The 19,225-nt window shown below is 40.8% G+C and overlaps 1 protein-coding gene and 1 non-coding gene across 6 annotated transcripts in view; both read left to right on the forward strand.

The window, feature by feature from the left end:
• The window catches only part of Ctdp1 (CTD phosphatase subunit 1), a 97,399-nt gene that overhangs the window by 71,874 nt on the left and 6,300 nt on the right, over positions 1-19,225 (forward strand). For 4 of the 5 annotated variants that reach the window (XM_023700066.1, XM_023700067.1, XM_023700068.1 and 1 more), the window contains one exon: positions 9,823-10,010. In XM_023700066.1, the coding sequence (XP_023555834.1) occupies positions 9,823-10,010 (188 nt within the window). Of the gene's footprint in view, positions 1-9,822; positions 10,011-19,225 lie in introns of those variants that run through there. The other variant, XR_002817838.1, reaches the window with a different exon arrangement.
• On the forward strand, positions 17,459-17,585 carry LOC111812332. Its single transcript, XR_002817842.1, has one exon. It is a non-coding gene; the product is annotated as a U6atac minor spliceosomal RNA (small nuclear RNA).

A 19,225-nucleotide genomic window follows, 5' to 3' on the forward strand; every position in this document is an offset into this window, starting at 1 on the left:
GGGGCGGGCTGGCATGTGGTGCTGGGGGATTGAACCGTGGTCCCTGTGCTTTTTTGCTAAACTTGTTCTAAGTAGGTGCTTTAGACCACTGAGCCATCTCACCAGCCCAGTTTGGCAGTTTTGTTTCTCTTCAGCTTGAATATTTGTTTTAAATCCTTAAGAGCTACAAAGCTTAGTGGTTTGTATTTGTGTCAGTCATTATTTTACTCCCCTGGGTAGCTTAAAGTCAATTTGGTGTAAGCTAATTTAGAATGTTAACCCACCATGTTGTAAAGAGGCCACAAAACCCACAGGGCATGTGTCCCCCAGGTGCCCATGGTGGTGGTGATGTCACCACAGTCCTGTTGCGTCAGCTCATTTTCTCTCTTTCGTTTCACAGCTGCACTCAGTGTGGGGCTGAATTTCCATTCCAGAAAATTCTCCACATAATTGTTTTTCCTATTCCTGCTGTGTGTTGTGTTCCACACAAGCTGACAAGACATGTGCCCTTTCCTGGAAGCAAATGGTCTCTGGTAATTACTATATTTTACATAGGAACATTTCCATTGGCTTCAAAGTGTTGTGACAAGACAAATTTATTCCAGAAACTGTAGTGAACCCATCTGGGGGACAGAAAGAGGATGGATAAATGTGGTGCCATCCTGGAGGTAATTATGGTTTGTGTTCACACTGTCATTTTTTATAATCATGTCCTGTAGATCTTGAACCATTATTTTAGTGATCAGAGTCATTGGCTCAAGCACATCACAGGAAATTTATGGTATTCCTCTTCCCAGAAAGGGGAACTACCTACTTTCTTTATTTAGCAAGCAGCGATTGAATCCTGCTTCACAGTTGGAAGGTGAAGAGACTTCCACAAATATCACAAAAAAGTCTTACACTGTGCAAGAAACTGGGTGACAGGAAAGCAAACCAGAGAAAGGCCAGGCTAGGACATATGGATTGGCCTGGCCTCCTCAGGGTGGGGCTGCAGGGAACAGGAGAGAGAATCAGATTTATTCTGCTGCTTCCTGCCTTTCCTTGTCCCCAGCAAAGTATGCACATGTATCCTGGAGCCATAGCAGAATATAGGTTCACAGTTCTAGGTCACCAAATTACATGTCTTCTTACCCCACCTCTGGCCTCTGTCACTCTTTTTTTTTTTTTTTTTTTTTTTGGTGGAACTGGGGATTTAACTCAGGTCCTTGTGCTTGCCAGGCAAGCACTTATTCTACTGAGCCATCTCCCTGGCCCCTCTGTCACTCTTGTACCTGTGGTATGCGCATCCATATGTGTACTCACCTCAGACTTGCTGTTGTCTGCTTTTCTTACCTCCCTCCCACCCCTTTCCCAGTACTGGAGATAAAACCCAGGGGCTCTCCGCCACTGAGCTCCATCTCCAGTCATTTATTTTGAGACACACTTCAGTTGCCCAGGCTGGCCTTGTGCTTCTAATCCTGCTTCAGCATCCTGAATAGCTGGGATTACCAATGTGATTGTCAGCCACCAGGCCTGGCTACATCTTTTGCTTTCATCGGCCTCTTCAGTCAGTGGTTCATTAGAAATAAGGCACATGTCTGGTTGCTCCCTGGTGACCTGTCCATGTTTGTCAAACCTTGAGAATAAGAAACTTCTGTAAAGAAGTGTGGGTTGTGGCTCTAAACTAGAAGAAATTCTGCACTTGGAGTTTAAATGGGCAATACTCTATTTTAAAACATAAGGTAGTATATAAAATTCATTTATAGACCCACATAATGAAGTTAAGTAGTAGCTCTGAATAATCAGAGCCCAAGAGATAATAGTCCCAACAAAATAGTTAAGTAAAAGGAAAATACTTCAGTTTGGGGGGAAAACTGGGCATTGCAGGAAAAGCTACTAATGAAGTCTGGAAGGTCCCAGTGGCAGATGGGAGTTGGAAAGGTCCACACTGCCCCAAGAAGCAGCAGTTGGGCCTAGGTCCTCTTGACATTTTCTACCTGTACTTCCCAGCTCCTCCCTGTGCTGGATGTGCTAAAGCCAAAGGGCCCAAAACTTTAGAAAAAGGCTGGAGGCCTGGTTAGAGTCCTGTTTCTGCTTGGAATGTTTTCTTTTGCTGTCTCTCCCTCCTACATCTGTCTGTCTCTTTCCCTCTTCCTTTCCTTCTCCCCTCCATCCTCCTCTCCTCTCTTCTTACATAGAATTGCATGTGCTATGGGATGGGGGGGTGTCATGTGACAGAAACCTGGAGAGGAGCTCTTTAATGCTGAATATGATCCCCCACAAGCTCTTAGCTAACCCTAAGAACACAGAAATGGACCATCAGCTGCGAGGACTGACCTGGGACAGGAATCATTGCCTGAACACTGAGGTTTGGGACAGAGACAGCAGCATTGCAGATTCTCAGAAGTGCATCTCAGTGCACTGTCCACAGAAGGCAAGGCAGAACTTACATCAGTGGGCTGGTTGCCTGAAAATCACGAAGTTAGCGTTGTCCAGGGAAAAACAAGAGAGGAATCCCAAAGAAAAAAAGACAACTGCAATCATTACCAGCTCTGAGACAACTAGATGTTGGAATTTCCAGATAGAAGCTTTAGAGCAACCCAGGTAGCCCCATTTACTGAAAGGCAAACAGTCCTAAAGTGAAGGGAAAAATAAAAGTTCGCTACTAAGCAGTAGAAACTACAAGAAAAAAACACTTCAAAAACAAAAAATATACTCAAGGTAGCCAATCACTGACATTTACTGGGTAAATGGATGTCTTAGTGATAAAAGTGACCAAGAAATAATGCAATAAACCTAAGGCACAATCCCAGAAATTACCTGACATGACAAGCAACAAGAAAACGAATTGGAAGAGTAATGGCCAGAGCTCTGGGCAAGCCACAGCCTAAGATTGGTGTCATGGAGTTGCGAGGGGCGAGAAAGGGATAGGTGTGGAAAAAGTGTGTGAAGATCAAAAGTACTAGCTGAAAGAGTTCCAAAATGTGGGAGCAGAGACTTTGGCTTCCTCTCATACAGACTAGTTTGGCCAGTTGTAGAATGGAATGAAAACACAGATTAATGTTACTACCTCAGGTCTGAGTCCTTTTTCATTATTCTTGCTGATGGGATCAGAGGAATGTGTGTAAAGAGGCATTTGTGTGGGACCTTAAGGTGTGAGAGTTCTATGTCGGATAGAGGGAGGACCCCAAGACGGAGTTTATGTATGCATTTCACCTGCTTGTATACATGCAGGTATATGTATACAACACCTGCTTGGTGTTGTCCAGGAAGAAATTGGAGAATGTTACAAATTCTCAGGGGGCAAAAACAACTTCTTGTCGCAAGTAAGGAGCACAAAGGTGGTCATGAGATGAAGTTACACAGTGCTCTGTTCTTTGGTATGTAGCCTACATTTCTGTGTTAGGTCATATTACTTCCAAATTTAATATATTTTATGCAGATTTTATGAACAATTAAGTATATGCCAAAATGTAACTGCTTGTTCTCATAACAGCTTGAAACTTTTCTTGGTGTGTTTTTTTCAGCCTTTTTTTGAATAGACGGGTGAGCTGTCCCACTTAATATTTGTGTATTGTATTCTGACCCAACACTGGGACTGAGAAGAGCTGGCTTCCCAAATCTTCTGCCCCTGGCCCTGTCCGTTTCATGTTGTCTTGGGCCAAGTGCCCACTGCCCACTGATAACATCTGGAGATCCACTGACATGTGCAGGTTGCAGCCACCCCAAAGTTATGTTTCAGGGGAAAAAGTCAGTGTCAGAGAACTCTGTGTCTCATATGATTTCACTTTTTGGTTTTAGGAAGCAAGTAGCTCTACCATTACTGTTATGAACTTTATTACTTTAAAAAAAAAAAAAAAAAACTAAGTGATGATAATATCTGAAAATATTTAAATATTACAACAAAATAGGACCACAAATGTCATCCATTTTATTTCCCTCCCACTTGCCTGTTTCTGTAGACCCTGTATTTGAACAACTGCCTTGTGGAAGAACGCTCAATAGAAGAAAAACAGGCACTTCCGCATCCTGTAAGGAAGGACCAGGGTCATTAAAAGCAGATAGCAGCTTAGAGCCAGGAGCCAGTGTGCTTTTCTAGGACTGTCTGGCCCCAAGCACCTCTCACCTAAGCTGCCTCCTTCCTCATCCATTTTCTGTTTCTTTCATGCAGTCTTTTCCCCTGTAGTCCAGGAACCTGGAAAGGTATGATGGGAGCTAGTTAGGTGAGAATTAAAAACTGAATAGAAACCAGCCATTCCTAATAAGAATTATTTCTTCCAGGGCCAGCCAGACAATTCAGAGGACTAACACACCCGCTTAGACAGAGTGCAGTGAATGGGGTTCAATCCCTGGCATGCCATGCCAGCCTGCCCCTGGGATGCACTGAGACATTGACTGAAGCAGGGCATGTTGGCGTGCACCTGTAATGCCAGCACTTGGGAGACTGAAAATAGCAGGATCACTACAAGTTAGATCTGTGTGAGACCTTGTAGACCTTATACTAAATACATAAAAAAAGAATTATTTCTTCCTTAATACCTATGTAACACTCTTAAAATTAAGAGTACTTATTTTACTGAATTCATCATTTGTCCAGTAAGTTTGAGGCACTTCCTAACATATCAAGTCTTGTCCCAAATACTTTATGATAACAACAATAATAGATTAGAATCTATCCAGGAAATTAAAAGACCAAACCCCTATCTTTGACCATATACTGTTTATAAATGTGAAGATTATGTTCAAAATACACACGTGTCTTTTAGTGATGTTTGGGAACTATCTGTTACTAAACAGTAGAAGTCCTTTTTCCCTGTCAATTTGTAGTTTTTAATCACAATTGTGATCTTTTTTTTTTTTTTTTTTTTTTTTTTTTTTTTTTTTTTTTTTGGTACCAGGGATCAAACTCAGGACCTTGCACTTGCCAGGCAAGCACTTACTCAACTGAGCTATCTCCCCGGCCCATGATTGATCTTACAAGTTACTCTGGTTAACCAAAATCCTTTAAGAATGAATTATTTTATAAATTGCATTATCTAATCAATAGACCAATAGATGTTGTTGATCCCCTTTACGAACTGAGCCTAGCAAGTCATGGATTGCACCTGTAATTTCAGCACTCAGGAGACTGAGGCAGGAGGTTTGCAGTGAGTTTGAGGCTATCTTGAGCCACACAATGAGTTCAAGTCCAGCCTGAACTACGTAGCATGACCATGTCTCGAAAAAAATTTTTAAGAAACAACTAAATAAAAAATTAGAGTGTTCTTCATCTTTTTAGATCAGGTGTTTAGACTTAGTTTGGATTTTTATTTTATTAAGTTGATAAATGTTTCACAGGAATGTTGATATCTCTCTTTGAGGCCTGAGTGTTTCTTGAAAGTTACGATTACTGAAGTTTTAGTGAGTTAAACTTGTATTATATATGAAAATCTATATGTAAAAAACATTATAGTTATCTTTTGTTTTATAAAAGATTTGTCACCTCCTCCCTATAAATAATGTGTCTTGGTAAGCTATAGAGTATGTTATTTGCATAAGTCGTTTGTGGAACATATGTACTGCCTACAGCTAGCATCTGTGTGAAGGTTTAAATCCTGCTAAGCAGTTCCTGAATACCTCAAGTTTGTTTTTCAAGTTTGGGGTTTTCTTCACATGTCACTAAACTCTGAACCAGGCTGTCCCTCTTGCTTCCTGAGGCTGCCATATTCCTCACTTATGTAAGAGTTTGTCAGTCTTTGGCCTTGAAGTGCTTTCTTTTCACAAAAATATCTTCACAGTTGTTATCATTCCATTTGAAAATGCATGTTAGATACTGTATTATTTCTCTATGCAGCAGAAGAAGTTACTGCAAATTTAGCAACTTAGATGAACCCTGACTTTTTGTTTCTCTGCTTCTAGGGTTGGGGCTGGCATTGGCAGTCCTCTGCTGGTTCTCAGACTGTATTCAGTCCATAGCAGTTCCATAGCTGTGGGATGAGGGCCTCAGCTCAAAGAGGTTGCTACAGTCCCAGTGGTATTGAGGGTTCAGTGGTGTACCTTCTGTGGCTCCTGAAGCCCATGAGAAAGTCCCTTCCAGTTGGCCAAGACAGGACCCGTCAAAGGAGTGATAGACATCCGCCTGTCCCTCAGGCCGGTGTTGGAAGAGTCACAGTCTCTTTCACTCATCATGGCTCCTGGCACCAGGAGCCCACCACAAGTGATAGCCACACATCATTCCACCCCCGTGCAGTGCAGGCAGTGTTCTTTCTATGTGTGAAATACATAATATCCTACTGGTCAAGACAAAAATCAACCTAGTAAAAGAGAAAAAGAAAAGTACATACAGTATATTTGGAACTTACTGGAATTATAGCCTGGGGCACCCACAATTTAAGCAGTTGTGAAAAATGTATTACAGGGTTTTACAAGAGGTAGCAATAATCGTAGCTTAAGGTACAAGGGAAAGAAACTACATGAAAGAAATGTTTGAGTGGCATGGTCCGTGTGTTGGGAATTGCCTGGTGTGGCACAAATCAAACTTAAGAAAGGAACAGGGCAGCCTCAGGAAGCAAGGACAATCTGGTTTACAGAGTTAGTATGTGCTTACAGTGTCACAGTTTAAAGATACATAAGCTGAAGACTACAAGATTCTGTACAGCTCTTTCTGTTCTTTTGGGGGTCACTAGGAAACTTTAATTCTGATGTAGCCATTTAATGCTTTTAGTTATATTATCAAAATGACCATAGTGTATGTCCTTTGACCAAGGACAAAAATTCATTTATGTTAATTCCAAGTAATTTTAGGTAATAGGATTTCCAGGAGACACTTGTTCCTTAGAGTTCATGTGAGTGGTAGCTTTCTAAAGAAGGTCCTATGTCCTTTCACCTGTGACAACTGATATAAAGCAGCTAATTCATGTGTTTCTCACATTCCCCCATTGCTGATCTCAGCCTTCCATGCCTGAATGAGACTCTGTCCCCAAGTCTATTAGAGTCCCTCTGTAATATGGTAATGGGAAGGTAGGAAAGGAAACTGAACTGCAGGCTAAAATGAAGCCGAGATGGCTGGGGGAGCTCCCAGCTGAAGGGCTCTTTCCTCCAGCTCTTCTGCTTTCAAGTTTTGTCTTTCCCACCTCATCTTTCTACTTTTTCCTTCCCCACTCTTTCTCTAAGCCATGTTACCTCACTTACCCAAGTCGAAAGCTTAATGAAGTTAATTCTCCCTAATCCTGCCTTTTACAACTGGTTGATGGAAACACTGTTTCATGTATTGACAAGATACAGTAGCACTTCATGTTGCCAGGGCTATAGGGAGAAAGGACTCTTCTCCACTGTTGGTGGACGTACAGACTGGTGCCACCACTGTGGCAGTCCGTGTAGATTCCTCAGAAAACCAGGTCCCATTTGATGCACTTATTCCTAGAAAACTTAAAAACATACCACAGCAATATATGTACACCCACATTTATAGCAGCACAGTTTGTCATATCTGAATCTCATCAATGCTCATGAACTGAGGAATGGATACAGAAGATGTATTTTTATGCAATGGAGTATTACTCAGCTATAAAGAAGGATGAACTTTGAGTCTTTTAGTAAATGGATGCAACTAGAGACCATACTCATAAGTGAAATAAATCAGACTTGCATGTGTAAACAGTATTGTCTCCTTAGTGTAAGAAGTTGAAAAAGTAAATAAGATAGGAAAGGTACAATAGATATTTTGAAAGAGAAAGAAACTGCTCAAAAGGAAAGAATGATTGGGTGGGGGAAAAGAGAAAAGGTGAACAGAAAAAGATTGATGAGATAATTGTACTATTCATTTCTATCAGTTTATTGAAAGGAACAGTTAGTGCTTATATTGCTTGATCAATTTTACATGCTTATATCTGGTAATCTGAACAATTACTTTGAAGATAATATGCAATATCATGACCATTGTTAATTTCCTATCTTGTTTTGAAATTCTGTATGATTTTTATTGTTTTTTATTTTCTTTAAGTTAAGAAAAATGATACAGTAGCATTTCATTGATGGGTATTTGCCCTTTGTTTAATAGAGATTTCAGGACTTCATTGGGCATAAATTAAGTTTTGTTTACTTTGTTTACATACTTCTACATTTCTCCTTGATATTTAAAAAAATTATCCTTGGTGTCTTTTAAATAAAGCAGGCAGTTCATTACAGGTGGCATTTTTTTTTCAAAAGATGCAATTAGGGCAGTGGATATAGCTGAGTGGAATAAGCCCTGCCTGGCAAGCGCAAAGCCCCAAGTTTGATCCCCGGTACCTCCCCCACTCATCCCCCCCAAAAAAAGATACAATTAGTTTCTGTGAAAGCCTTGGAAAGATAGGGTCTGTTCCTAAACAGATACTTCTGTGTGAGTCAAATGTAGAGAAAGAGCAGACATAAGCACAAGTAGGACAAGGTCACATTTGGTGTGTACCTGCAGTTTTGATTTGGCTATACAAAGTATTTCTCTGACTCTTCAGCCAGCAGGCAGAATTCGTACACACTTGGGTCAGCCTTCTGCTGTACATGAGGGCTGGTAAGATGTTTGATACCATTTTGAATTGGGGTGTGCTGCAACTTCCACAAAGAAGTTTCCTTGGAGACACTTCAGTGGCTGTGCCTGTTGCTGTCTCAGGGCCCTCATGGCTGTCTCACCTGTGGCATAGGACAGCTTGAGTCGTGAGTCCCAGAGGGATGTGGCGCACACCCCCCCCCATAGGAGCCAGGTCTCTGATGAACAGGACTCTACCCATGTGATCCGACCAACAAATAAAATATACCTCCCTCCACTGGTGGACAGCTAAACTCATCCTCTCTGCTTTGTACATTTTATTTTCTGCACCTTCTACACCACACCATTGGGGGCTGAGGATATAGCTCAGTGGCACAGTGCCTGCCTTGCAAGTGCAAGGTCCTGAGTTTGATTCCCCTATACAAAGCAAAACAAACAAACAGATATACCACACCATTTCTGTGTAGTACAGGAGAGGTGATGAAAGCTTGAGTGACTGGGGCCAGAATGTCAAAGTTAAGTCTTGGTTAAACCCACACTCTATGCACAGGGGACTCTCCTACCTCCATACTGGAGCCATGACACCCATGTTTCCTGGATGCTGGAGCTCTGGGAGGCCCTCTGGCAGTGTCAGACCAGGGTACAGTTCTCAGAAATTACCAGCCTGCTGGCTACCTGTTCTCCCTCATCTGTTATACATTCTGTTTCCCTGTCTTCCTCCTTGCTCTTCTCTGCCCTGTCCTGGGTATCAGAAGTATCAGAGCCTGCCTTCCTCTCTGTCATTTTTACACATCCCAAATGTGAGATAAGTTGGAGAGAAAGCAAGTGAGCAGACGGACAAGAGGGTCATTGCTGCAGCACATCTGCACCCCAAACTCCAAGATTAAAGATCCTTGCTGTTCCTAGGAAACTATGCTCTTCTCATGGTCATGGAGCTCAATGATCCAGAGGATTTTTAGATAAACACCCTGTTAGATGAAATCCATCACTACGGTGCACTGAAGGAATGTAAACCTATGACCAGGAAGCTGTCATCCTTATTCCTCAGGGACTGTGGCTGCAAGTGTGCTGCACTTGGCACATGTGTAGTCATCTGCTTTCATGTAAAGCCTGGCTTCATTTCAGATCCCAGCATTCCAGTAGTAACCAAAACTACACATCTGGCCCATAGAGTGGCAGTGACAGCCCCTTTGTTTGGGGACAGTTGGACACTGCTGCCATCTTCCTAGAAGGGCTGGGTCACATAGATCCTCCACAAAGTTGGAATCTTGGTAAGCACAAGGGCCTGAGTTCAATCCCTGGTTCCGCAAAAAAAAAAAAAAAAAAAGTTGGAATCCCACTGACTGTTGACTATTTGTCAGGTTGATGACATCCTTGGAGAAGGCAGTGATGACAGCGACAGCGAGAAGAAGAAGCCAGAAGAACAGAATGATGATCAGGAAAGGGGACCTCGGCCCAGAAAGCCCAAAGCATCAGGGGCCCACAGGGAACAACCTCTTGGGTCATCCTCATCCAGCGAAAGGAGTGCTACAGGCATCCGCAGTGCCAGGTGAGCGAGGGAGGGCCTGGCCTACATACTGCCGGTGCGGTGCCAGGCACTGTCCAATGTGTTATTACCATAATCTGTATTTTGTTATGGATAATAATATGTCATGTGTGTCCTTGTCACAAGCAACACAGGTGAGGAAAAATTTGAGTGAAGGTCCCTTGTCTATCTGAGTCTGTTTCATGGAATTTCTGTTATACTGTATTGGTTTCTATCAGGTGGTGGTGAGGGGATATATTGTAAAGTAAGTATACATTTTTTTAAAATTTTGTTTATCAAATGAATATATAATTTGATACAAAACACAAAAGTATTACAATGCTTAGAATGAAAACAGGCACAAACACTGAAACTGTTACCCTAGTTGCTTCACTCTTAGTGTGAAAGAGAAAGATAATGCTCCAGCCAATGTAATCCTTCCAAAGTATGGTTTGTAGAGTTATACAGTGTTTATTAAAAATGTAAATTCTTTGGGTTGGGGAGATAGCCTGGTGGCCTAAGCACCTGCCTGGCAAGCACAAGGACCTGAGTTCAATTTCTGGTACCACATGTCGTACTGACCTTAGAACCCTGGGTACAACCATGCCAACCCCAAAACCAGGCATGATGGCATGTGCCTATAATCCTAGCCTTGGGGAGGCTGAGACAGGAGGATCACAGTCTGAACTGCGTAGTGAGACCCTGTACCAAATAAAAATAAATAAATGTAGATTCTTTTACTAAATTTAGTAAGCAACTGTGTTTGTACTTCCTTTCTTACACTTCTTTTTGCCTTACCTAGATTTGGTATGTTTCATCTTCTCATTTATTCAGCATTATTCCTTTCTATGTTTCTCTAAGGAGAGAAGTCCCTTCCTTTGTGAGTCTTACACTCGCTCTGCCCTGGAAATAGCCTTTCCTGTTTTTCTTTTATGTGCTCTATTCCCTTTGTGGTTCATCTTTCAGAAGCCCCTGATTGTCTGTTACTTTCTTGCTAGGACAAAATACCCAACATCCAGAATTAAAGGAAGAAAGTTATTTCAGTCATAGTTTGTAGAGGTTTCAGTCCATTGTCACCTAGCTCCAAGACAGGCAGGATGGCAGAGAGCTCTCACTGAAATAGTCTATGGTGGACAGACAAAGGAACAAGGTACCCTTTCCCTTTTATTCTATCATAGCTATCAGCCTTTTAGATGGCGCCATCCACGCCGAGTGGGCCTTTCCATTGTCCCTAACCAGAACTACACTAAACCAGAGAACTAATTGAGTACCACACACCTTTCATCACATACCTTAGATCCAACTAGCTTTGAAAAGCCCTACCTCCGAACATATGAGGCTTTAGAGGGACATCCACCCACAGCCAGCGTGGGGCTTCAGTTAACCACACTCAGAACTATGCTAAACCTATTTAGTTATCATAACCTAGATCCAGCCACCTCTGAAAAAGCCCCATCTATATGAGCATGAGGCTTTGAGGGGACATGCAGATAATAAGCCATAACTCTGATGAAGTTTGTCTGGGAAGCAGAAGACCATGTTGGGAGATACCTTGGTGCTGGTTTGTGTGTGCCTTGTGGGTGTGATGTGGATCTCATATGAGGGACCCCTTTCTCTGAGCCCTTGTCATCTGGCATATAGTGCTGTTTTCAAGGTCTGTCCTTTCTCAGAGGGTCTTGGAATCTTTATCTTATCTTTGGTGTTGTGAAATGTTTGTGTTCTGATCAAAATGTATGGCTGATCATACTGCTCAGTCTGTTTTCTGTTTCCTCCATCTGATCTGAGGAAGCATTCATCTCAGCACAGTCTGGTTGGACCTCAGTTAACTAAAAGCACATCCAGGTTCATATACCAACTGTCTGGTTTAGAAGCTGATGTTGTGCACCTTCTCTTGCCCACTTACGTGACGTAGAGGTCCCAAGTTGTCCTCTGAGGCACAGGAATGAGAGTAGCATTAGCAAGTGTACAAAACATCAAAGGAAGCACAGTACAGTGCCCACCACAAAGCAAGATACACCAGTTAGCACCACAGTTGATATGTTTCCTGTGTGACTTTTTCTTTATCTGTTGAATCAGTTTATTCTGTCTGGCCAGGGTTTTAGGCAGTTCTGTAGGTGATAAACAACAGTTCAAAAAGAGTATGGCTGATTGAGGCAGCCCAATTTCATAACAAAATTTGCTCTGAAGTTACAGTGGCGAAGGGACAGAGCGCTGGCTAGTCATTGTTCCATTTGTAAGAATGTCTCAAGGTGAGCTGATTTGCAGCTCTGAGGTTTAGCAGGGAATTGAAATTTCTGTTCAGCAGTCCCTCTGTGCTCACCAGTTAGGAAGCAGCACTCCCCTTTTGTTGCCGTGCTGCATCGGGGGGACTTTTACTGCTGTGTAGGATCATTCCATATAGTGACACGTTCTCTTCAGCTCTGCTTTTCCTTTCTGGGCAGATGTGGGGCTTTTAGAAACTCTTAAAGTAAAGGGAACTGACTGCTTCTGTGCTCTGTGCACTGCTATGATGTGGTATATACTGCAGTAATTTGGGTGTGCCCTAGCTGTGAATTTCTTAACCTGCTCTTGTTTTTTTCAATCAGCTTACAAAGAAAAAGAAGAAACTAAAAAATATTTCCCACCAAGATCAGAGAGGGGCAGTGGACATGGGTTTGACCAGTGGAGACTGAGCACTGTAGAGGTCCTCAGGAGTCCAGGACAAGAGTGCACATCACTGCTCTGTCTCTGATTTTGTAAATTACCTCCTGCTACAGACTGAAAGTCATAGAAAAATGAGCATGATAACTTTCAAAAAGAACCTTGGCTTTGGTATGTTGAGATACTTGCTGAACTGAAAGAGGGCAGTTGTGAAGAGTTCACAGGGAGCAACAGATCAACAAGATTCTGGTTCCAGCTCTATCACCTGCTACTTGGGTCCTAGGCACATTGCACGACTGCTTTGTGTTTCATTTATAGTGAGAGAGCAGGTCCAGCTCCTTCTTCAGAAGTTGTACCTGGTTGTTGTATGTCTTAAGCAATAAATTATCTGACACAGGAGGCAGAGGCTTAGATAGAACTGGAGTGAATTTCTCAGGCCATCATGATTCCAGAGATCATGCATTTCCATTCACTGACTTCTCAGGCAAGGACAAGGGTCATTGCTGTAATTGCTGTTTTACTGAGTTGACATTGATGATTTTAGAAATTGAGACCAAATAAGCAAAGTGTGCTGTAGACTGGATGTGACTTTGTCACCGTCCTTTAGCTCCTTCTGTGCCTGAAGACCCCCAGTATCCATGGCAGTTTCTAGAAGGAGAGCCAACTCCACCAGCCTCACACCTGCCTACTTGCTGTTCCTTTGCTTATGTGCAACTCCCAGAAAGTTTTTGTGTTGAACAAAAACAACTTGGCCAACAGTAGGACCTGTGTGTGCAGCAGGAAAGGTGGCATGTACTTCAGATTATAACTGAGTCTACTGTCAGCTGCAGACTTTGCTTCCTTCCTCTGCCAGAGAAGTAGGGGAACATGGTTTTCTGGTTATATTCTATTCCCATTTAAATTTAGATCGTTATATTTCTGTTCCCAGTTCCATTATAGAATAGAACTAGACATACAGATTTTTTTGAAATTTTTCAAATGATGTTTTCATTTGAAACCAAGTAAAATCTATTTTGATGGAGTTTTTGTGTTTGTATGTAGAACATTTAGGTTTCATAATTCTCTCCCTTTGTGCAGTGACACCTTCCATACTGAGATGCAGGTTTGGTTTCTCATATGGTGTTCTGGTTGGCAGCACATCCTGCCAATTCTATTTGGCTAAGCTGTTTTACAAAATCTTAATACTATCAAACTTAAAACGATTTCTAACAGAAGGCAAAAGGTTATTTTTTACTTGTCTACCAAGAAGTGATTCATTCTTCTCTCAGATGGGCAGTATCAAATGCCTGCTGTGCATACCAGTTTGCTGGGCACTTTCATTCCTTAAGATAAAAAGTCAAGTACATACTTGAAAAGCATGTACTCAAACAGGAGTCCTTTAGAATATTTAGAATACCACATGAACACACAGTTGTCAGAACCACATCAATGATGAAAAGAACTGGAATTGCCACAAAAGTTTTCACATTCAGCTCATCTCATCAGGAGTTTTTCTGGGGCCGGAGAGATAGCTCAGTGGCTTAAGCGCATTGCTGGCAAGCCCAAGGTCCTGAATTTGATCTCCCAGTACCCCCCCCAAAACAAAGAGTTTTTCATATTGAGTTAGTATTTGAATCACAGCTGACAGAAAGCAGTTTTAAAATATAGCACAGATTCTTCCAAGATTGTTCCTAAGAGAAGTGAAAATGACAATATTTAACTACCAAAACAGCACAGTGTTGCTCATACCTGGTAACTTTTAAGCAAGAAAAGGTCAGGTGAGGGCATGTGTCTACTCAACAGCAATGGCACTTGAGCTTGTTCTATGGAGAATGCTTGTCTGGGCAGTGCTTCTTGGCCCCTTATTAAAGTGATAAATAAGAAATGATTGTCTCTTTTTAAAGGCTGAATGTCCTGACTCAAGTCCTATTGCCAGCATTCTGTTCAGATGGGTTTACAGCAGTCCTAGCGTGCATGTGTAGGCAGGACCCCCCCCCATAATGTTCCAAAGGTACTCAATTAAAAGTTGATTTTGGCATGGCTAATAACTATGATCAAGATGCTCTTCAGGAGAGAGAAAATATTCCAAGAAATAATGATTAAGAACTTCCCCAGTTTGATGGAAAACCTTGGTTTATATATCTCAGCAGCTCAACACACAACACAGAATAAGCACTGAAACCTCCATCTAGACACATTACAGTGAAAATGTGGGAAGCCAAAGATGAGAAGGCACCCAGGTAGCAGGTCAAGTGCTCAAGGAGAGGAGATCAGGCCTTCTGCATCCAGCACACTGCGTTTCCGCAGAGGCAAGACTGCCCCGTAAATAAAACTTGAGAAACCACTGCTAGCAGACCACCTTCCCAGAACACTGAGACATGACACATCTGAGTCCACAGATTAGCAGACAGGACTATGTAGGATTGTGTAAGACAGTAGTCACATACAATGTCTTTCTGTTCTTGATTGATTTGTAGTATAAAATGATACGTACATAATCATGTTGCTGGGCCCATAACCTCAGGGGAGAAGCAAGTAGGACTTTGAATATGAATGAGTGTTGGACTTTGTCAAAAGCCTTTTCTGCATCAATGGAGATGATCATGTGGTTTTCAGATGTGGCTTTATTGATACAGTGTATTACATTTATAGATTTTGAAATATTGAACCATCCTTGCATCCCTTGATCAACTTGTTGTGCCTATATCTTGTAATCTGAACAGCTACTTGGAAGGTAACAAGCAATGTACTAACCATTGTTACTCCTATCTTGGTTTGAAATTTTGTATCATTTTTATTGGTTTTTATCTTTAAAGTACAAAGGGGGGAGGGGACTCTCCATGACATTCCTTGAAAGGACGTTTTGAACTTACAGGAATGAGATACCGAGCCCAATAAAAGTGCTTTTAATAATTACCCATTTTGTCAATGTCAGTCATGTGGATGAGTCACGGCCATTGCTTGGCCAGTGTGCTCTCTATGAAAGTCTGGTTCTACAGTCTGTGGTTCAGGATCTCAGGATAAATCCCGAGGACATTTCACTGACCTTATCAGACCCAAAAGCTACAACTCTTGTTGCATAGGTCCTGCTTTACCTTGGTCTTAACCATCCAGCAGAAAAGTATAAAAACAAAGTATAAGAAGTAAAGCCATGCTGTTATGTTGAGATGTAGGGGACTCAGGTCAACAATTTCTGACATTGCCAGTTGAAACGGAAGACCCAATACTATTATGGACCTCTGAACTCTTTTAGAATATTTTGCTGAGTTTACACACCTATAATATTTAAATGATGGAACTTAACAAAAAAAGGGGATACAGATGAATGTCCATTTGGTATCTGTGTATTCAAAGTGGTTAGGATAGATATATAGTTATATTCTCTTAATGAATAGAGGGATTTGTTCTAATGGTGTTTGTAAATAGGATATCAAGTCCACATCTTGTACAGCAATTAACCACTAGGAAGAATGTATGCAATGTATTAATTATTGAAACTGTCCTACCAATTTGGTTTGAAACTGTCTCATTGTTATTTATGTCTCAATAAAATTGTGGAAAAAGAAATAAAATAAAATTAAGTTAAAAGAAAAAGGAAAAAAATAATAATTACCCATTTTAATGAGACCATGGGATTTTTACTGATATATGAAGCAGCAGCTCTTCCCCTAATTGAGTAGTTGATATCATGAGTAACTTGTCCAGTAAAGGTCCCCACAGTTGAGGAGGTCAGGCTCTGGACAGAAAGATCTGCCTTCTCCCACTTCACTAGGATGGCTACTCCCCTTTGTTTGGCTGTGGTGGAATGTCAAGGGGCTAACTGCCAGATCACTTCAAAGCTATGTAAGGGCTCTGGCTTTGGCTTCTCATGCTTCTAGAACACAAATGCAAAATTCCTGGAAATGCCCAGTTAGCTTGTTGTCTTGGCAGCACCTTTCTCATTCAGCTTGAAACCTTAGCATAGCCTTGCCCTGTGTTTAGGTAACTACAATTTGGTGCCCATAGTCCCTGTAGTTGGTGTCAGATGCAGGCCCTCCTTCATTTTCATTCACCATGATGATGTGAACCTGCTGTGCCTAGTTAATTTCTCACTGAAATTGCAAACAAAGATTATTGAGCTCTCCTTAGTGTATTTTGTTGCCCCTTAGCAGACCCATGCACACATGGCCAAAATCAGCCTTCAGAATGAAGCTGAACCCACACTCAGCTTGCTGGTGTGGTCTTTGTGCTAAACTACCAGTGCTGATTATGATCAGCAGCTTCAAAAGTACATGCTTTATAAATTTCTTGAAACTCATTGGATTAGAGGCTGATTTAAAACAATAGTCTGTGTTTACTTATTAAAATAATTTTGCATCTTTTTGAATATACACTTTAGGCACTTACTTATGTGTGGTAGTACAACAACAGTATGTTCAGAAAGCTCAAATATTAGGGAGAAGATTTACATGCATTATTCATATTCTTGCCTTATTCCAAAATTAAATCTGTTAATATTTCTTTATGGAACTGTGCAGCTGGTTGTAAAAACAAAATATAAATATTTCATGTTTTGCTAAGAGGAAATTAAGCCACTGTCAATTATAGACATTTATGACTATGGGTTGCAGCTGTTTCTAACTTTTTAGATAATTTTTTTCACTCATATTCCTTATTAAAATAGAACAGTAGTCCTACACTTTTTTTTTTTTTTTTTTTTTTTCTTCCAGGAACATTTCTTACCCCATCACCTTCCAAGGCATGTCACCGTATGCACACAATTTCAAATTGAATTCAAATTCAATTTTTGTCTGAAAATAGCTGTCTCAGGTATTTTTCTTGATGCTGAAATAAGATCCAAAGTTAAAGGGGGAGTGTTGTATGAAAGGAGAGGAGATTAGCACTCCCCTTGACAAGGATGGAAAAGGCGCTCGGGTCTGACAACACACATACTGGTTAAGGCATTGCCACTTACTTTGGGGCATCTAACCACTGTTTTTAGATCCGGACCTGGTGCTAAGGTAATAACTCTACCAAAAGCTCTACAGCAAAGGTCAGAACACAGTGCTATACAAAATGACTGAAAAAGAGCAAAAATGCATTCTCTGCCACCCAGAACAAATGCAAGAGACAGTAACAATTGGAAATCACACACCTGAAATCTCTAAAATAATGGTGTCTGAAGTAAAGCAACAGCTGCAGAAAGGTATAGAGGAAATCAGATCAGAAGTAATTTCTGAAGTAAAGAAATGATAGCTATAATGAAAAAGTACTAAGTGCTTCTGAAGAAGACACTGATTAAAAAATAGAGAATAGAAAAATGATGGGATCTTTGAATAAGCAATACAGGAAAGAAATGGAATGCATGAAGCAGATTCTAAGTGATATACAGGAAATTTAAACCTCAATCACAAGCTGGCAAAACCGTTTGAATGAAAGTGAAAATAAACTTTCACACCTTGAAAACACCATTGCAGCTAGTGAAAAGATAAAAGATCTCTTAAAAACAACTAAGATGTAGGAAAAAATAATTCAGCATCTTTAAGACAATGCAAAGATGAACAACGTGAGACTAGTAGGCATCAATGAGAAGGAAGGAGTCAGTACAAATGATATAAAAAGAATATGGGCAGAAGTAATAGCAGAAAACTTCCCAAATATGGGAAAACAATCTGACATTCAGGTAACTGAAGCATATAGAACTCCAAATAATATCAACCCAATTAAAACCACATTGAGACATATAATAATCAAGATCCCAGAAATTCAGCACAGGAACAGTATGCTAAAAGCTGCTAGATAAAAGAAACATCATATTTAAAGGAAAACCCATCAGAGTAACGGCAGATTTCTCTTCACAAACCATCAAGTCAAGAAGAACATGGAGCAAAGTACTTCAAGTCTTGCAAGAAAACAAATTAAAAAAAAAAAAAAGAAAAAGAAAACAAATTCCAGCCCAGATTTCTGTACCCTGCAAAACTTTCAAGTTTGATGGAGAAGTGAAATACTTCCATGACAAAGAACAACCAAAGAATTTCATGACAACAAAGCCTACCCAACACAGACTACTAAAAGATATTCTAGAGAGGGATCAGAATGACCACGACTCCATGAATGAGAATGGAAAGAACCCACCAAATAGGACAAACAATTAGACACAGGAGAAAAAGGGATATACAACAGCAGTTTTCAATTATTCTTTTGTATACAGCAGCAAAATATTTCCATCAGCATACTCTACAAATGGACTTCTGCACCCCATGGGTCATGATTCTGTCTAAGTCTACAGGGTGGATTTCAAGGAAATAGCAGTAGCTCAGTCCCACAAGTGACACCTGGCCACCAGTCAGTGTCATGGACACTGTCCACGTATACCACATACTGAAACTTTGTGTGATATCCTATCCCCAAACTGTTAGAAGTGCTGGTCATATATTTGCCATTCTAGTATTTTCGTTATGTTTAATTTTTAGTAATTCTTTCATGAAAACTTTTTCTTATTTGACATTTTTGTATATATTAATCTAATCAAATACTGTGTGAGTACTCTGAATTGATCACAGATTTGTACCTATGATACACTACATTCTGGCCTTTTAGTTGGACTCACAATTTAATTTTAATTTTTGAATATTATTTTG

The sequence above is a fragment of the Octodon degus genome, unplaced genomic scaffold (assembly GCF_000260255.1).
Source record: "Octodon degus isolate 3935 unplaced genomic scaffold, OctDeg1.0 scaffold00120, whole genome shotgun sequence".
NCBI classification, from domain to species: domain Eukaryota; kingdom Metazoa; phylum Chordata; class Mammalia; order Rodentia; family Octodontidae; genus Octodon; species Octodon degus.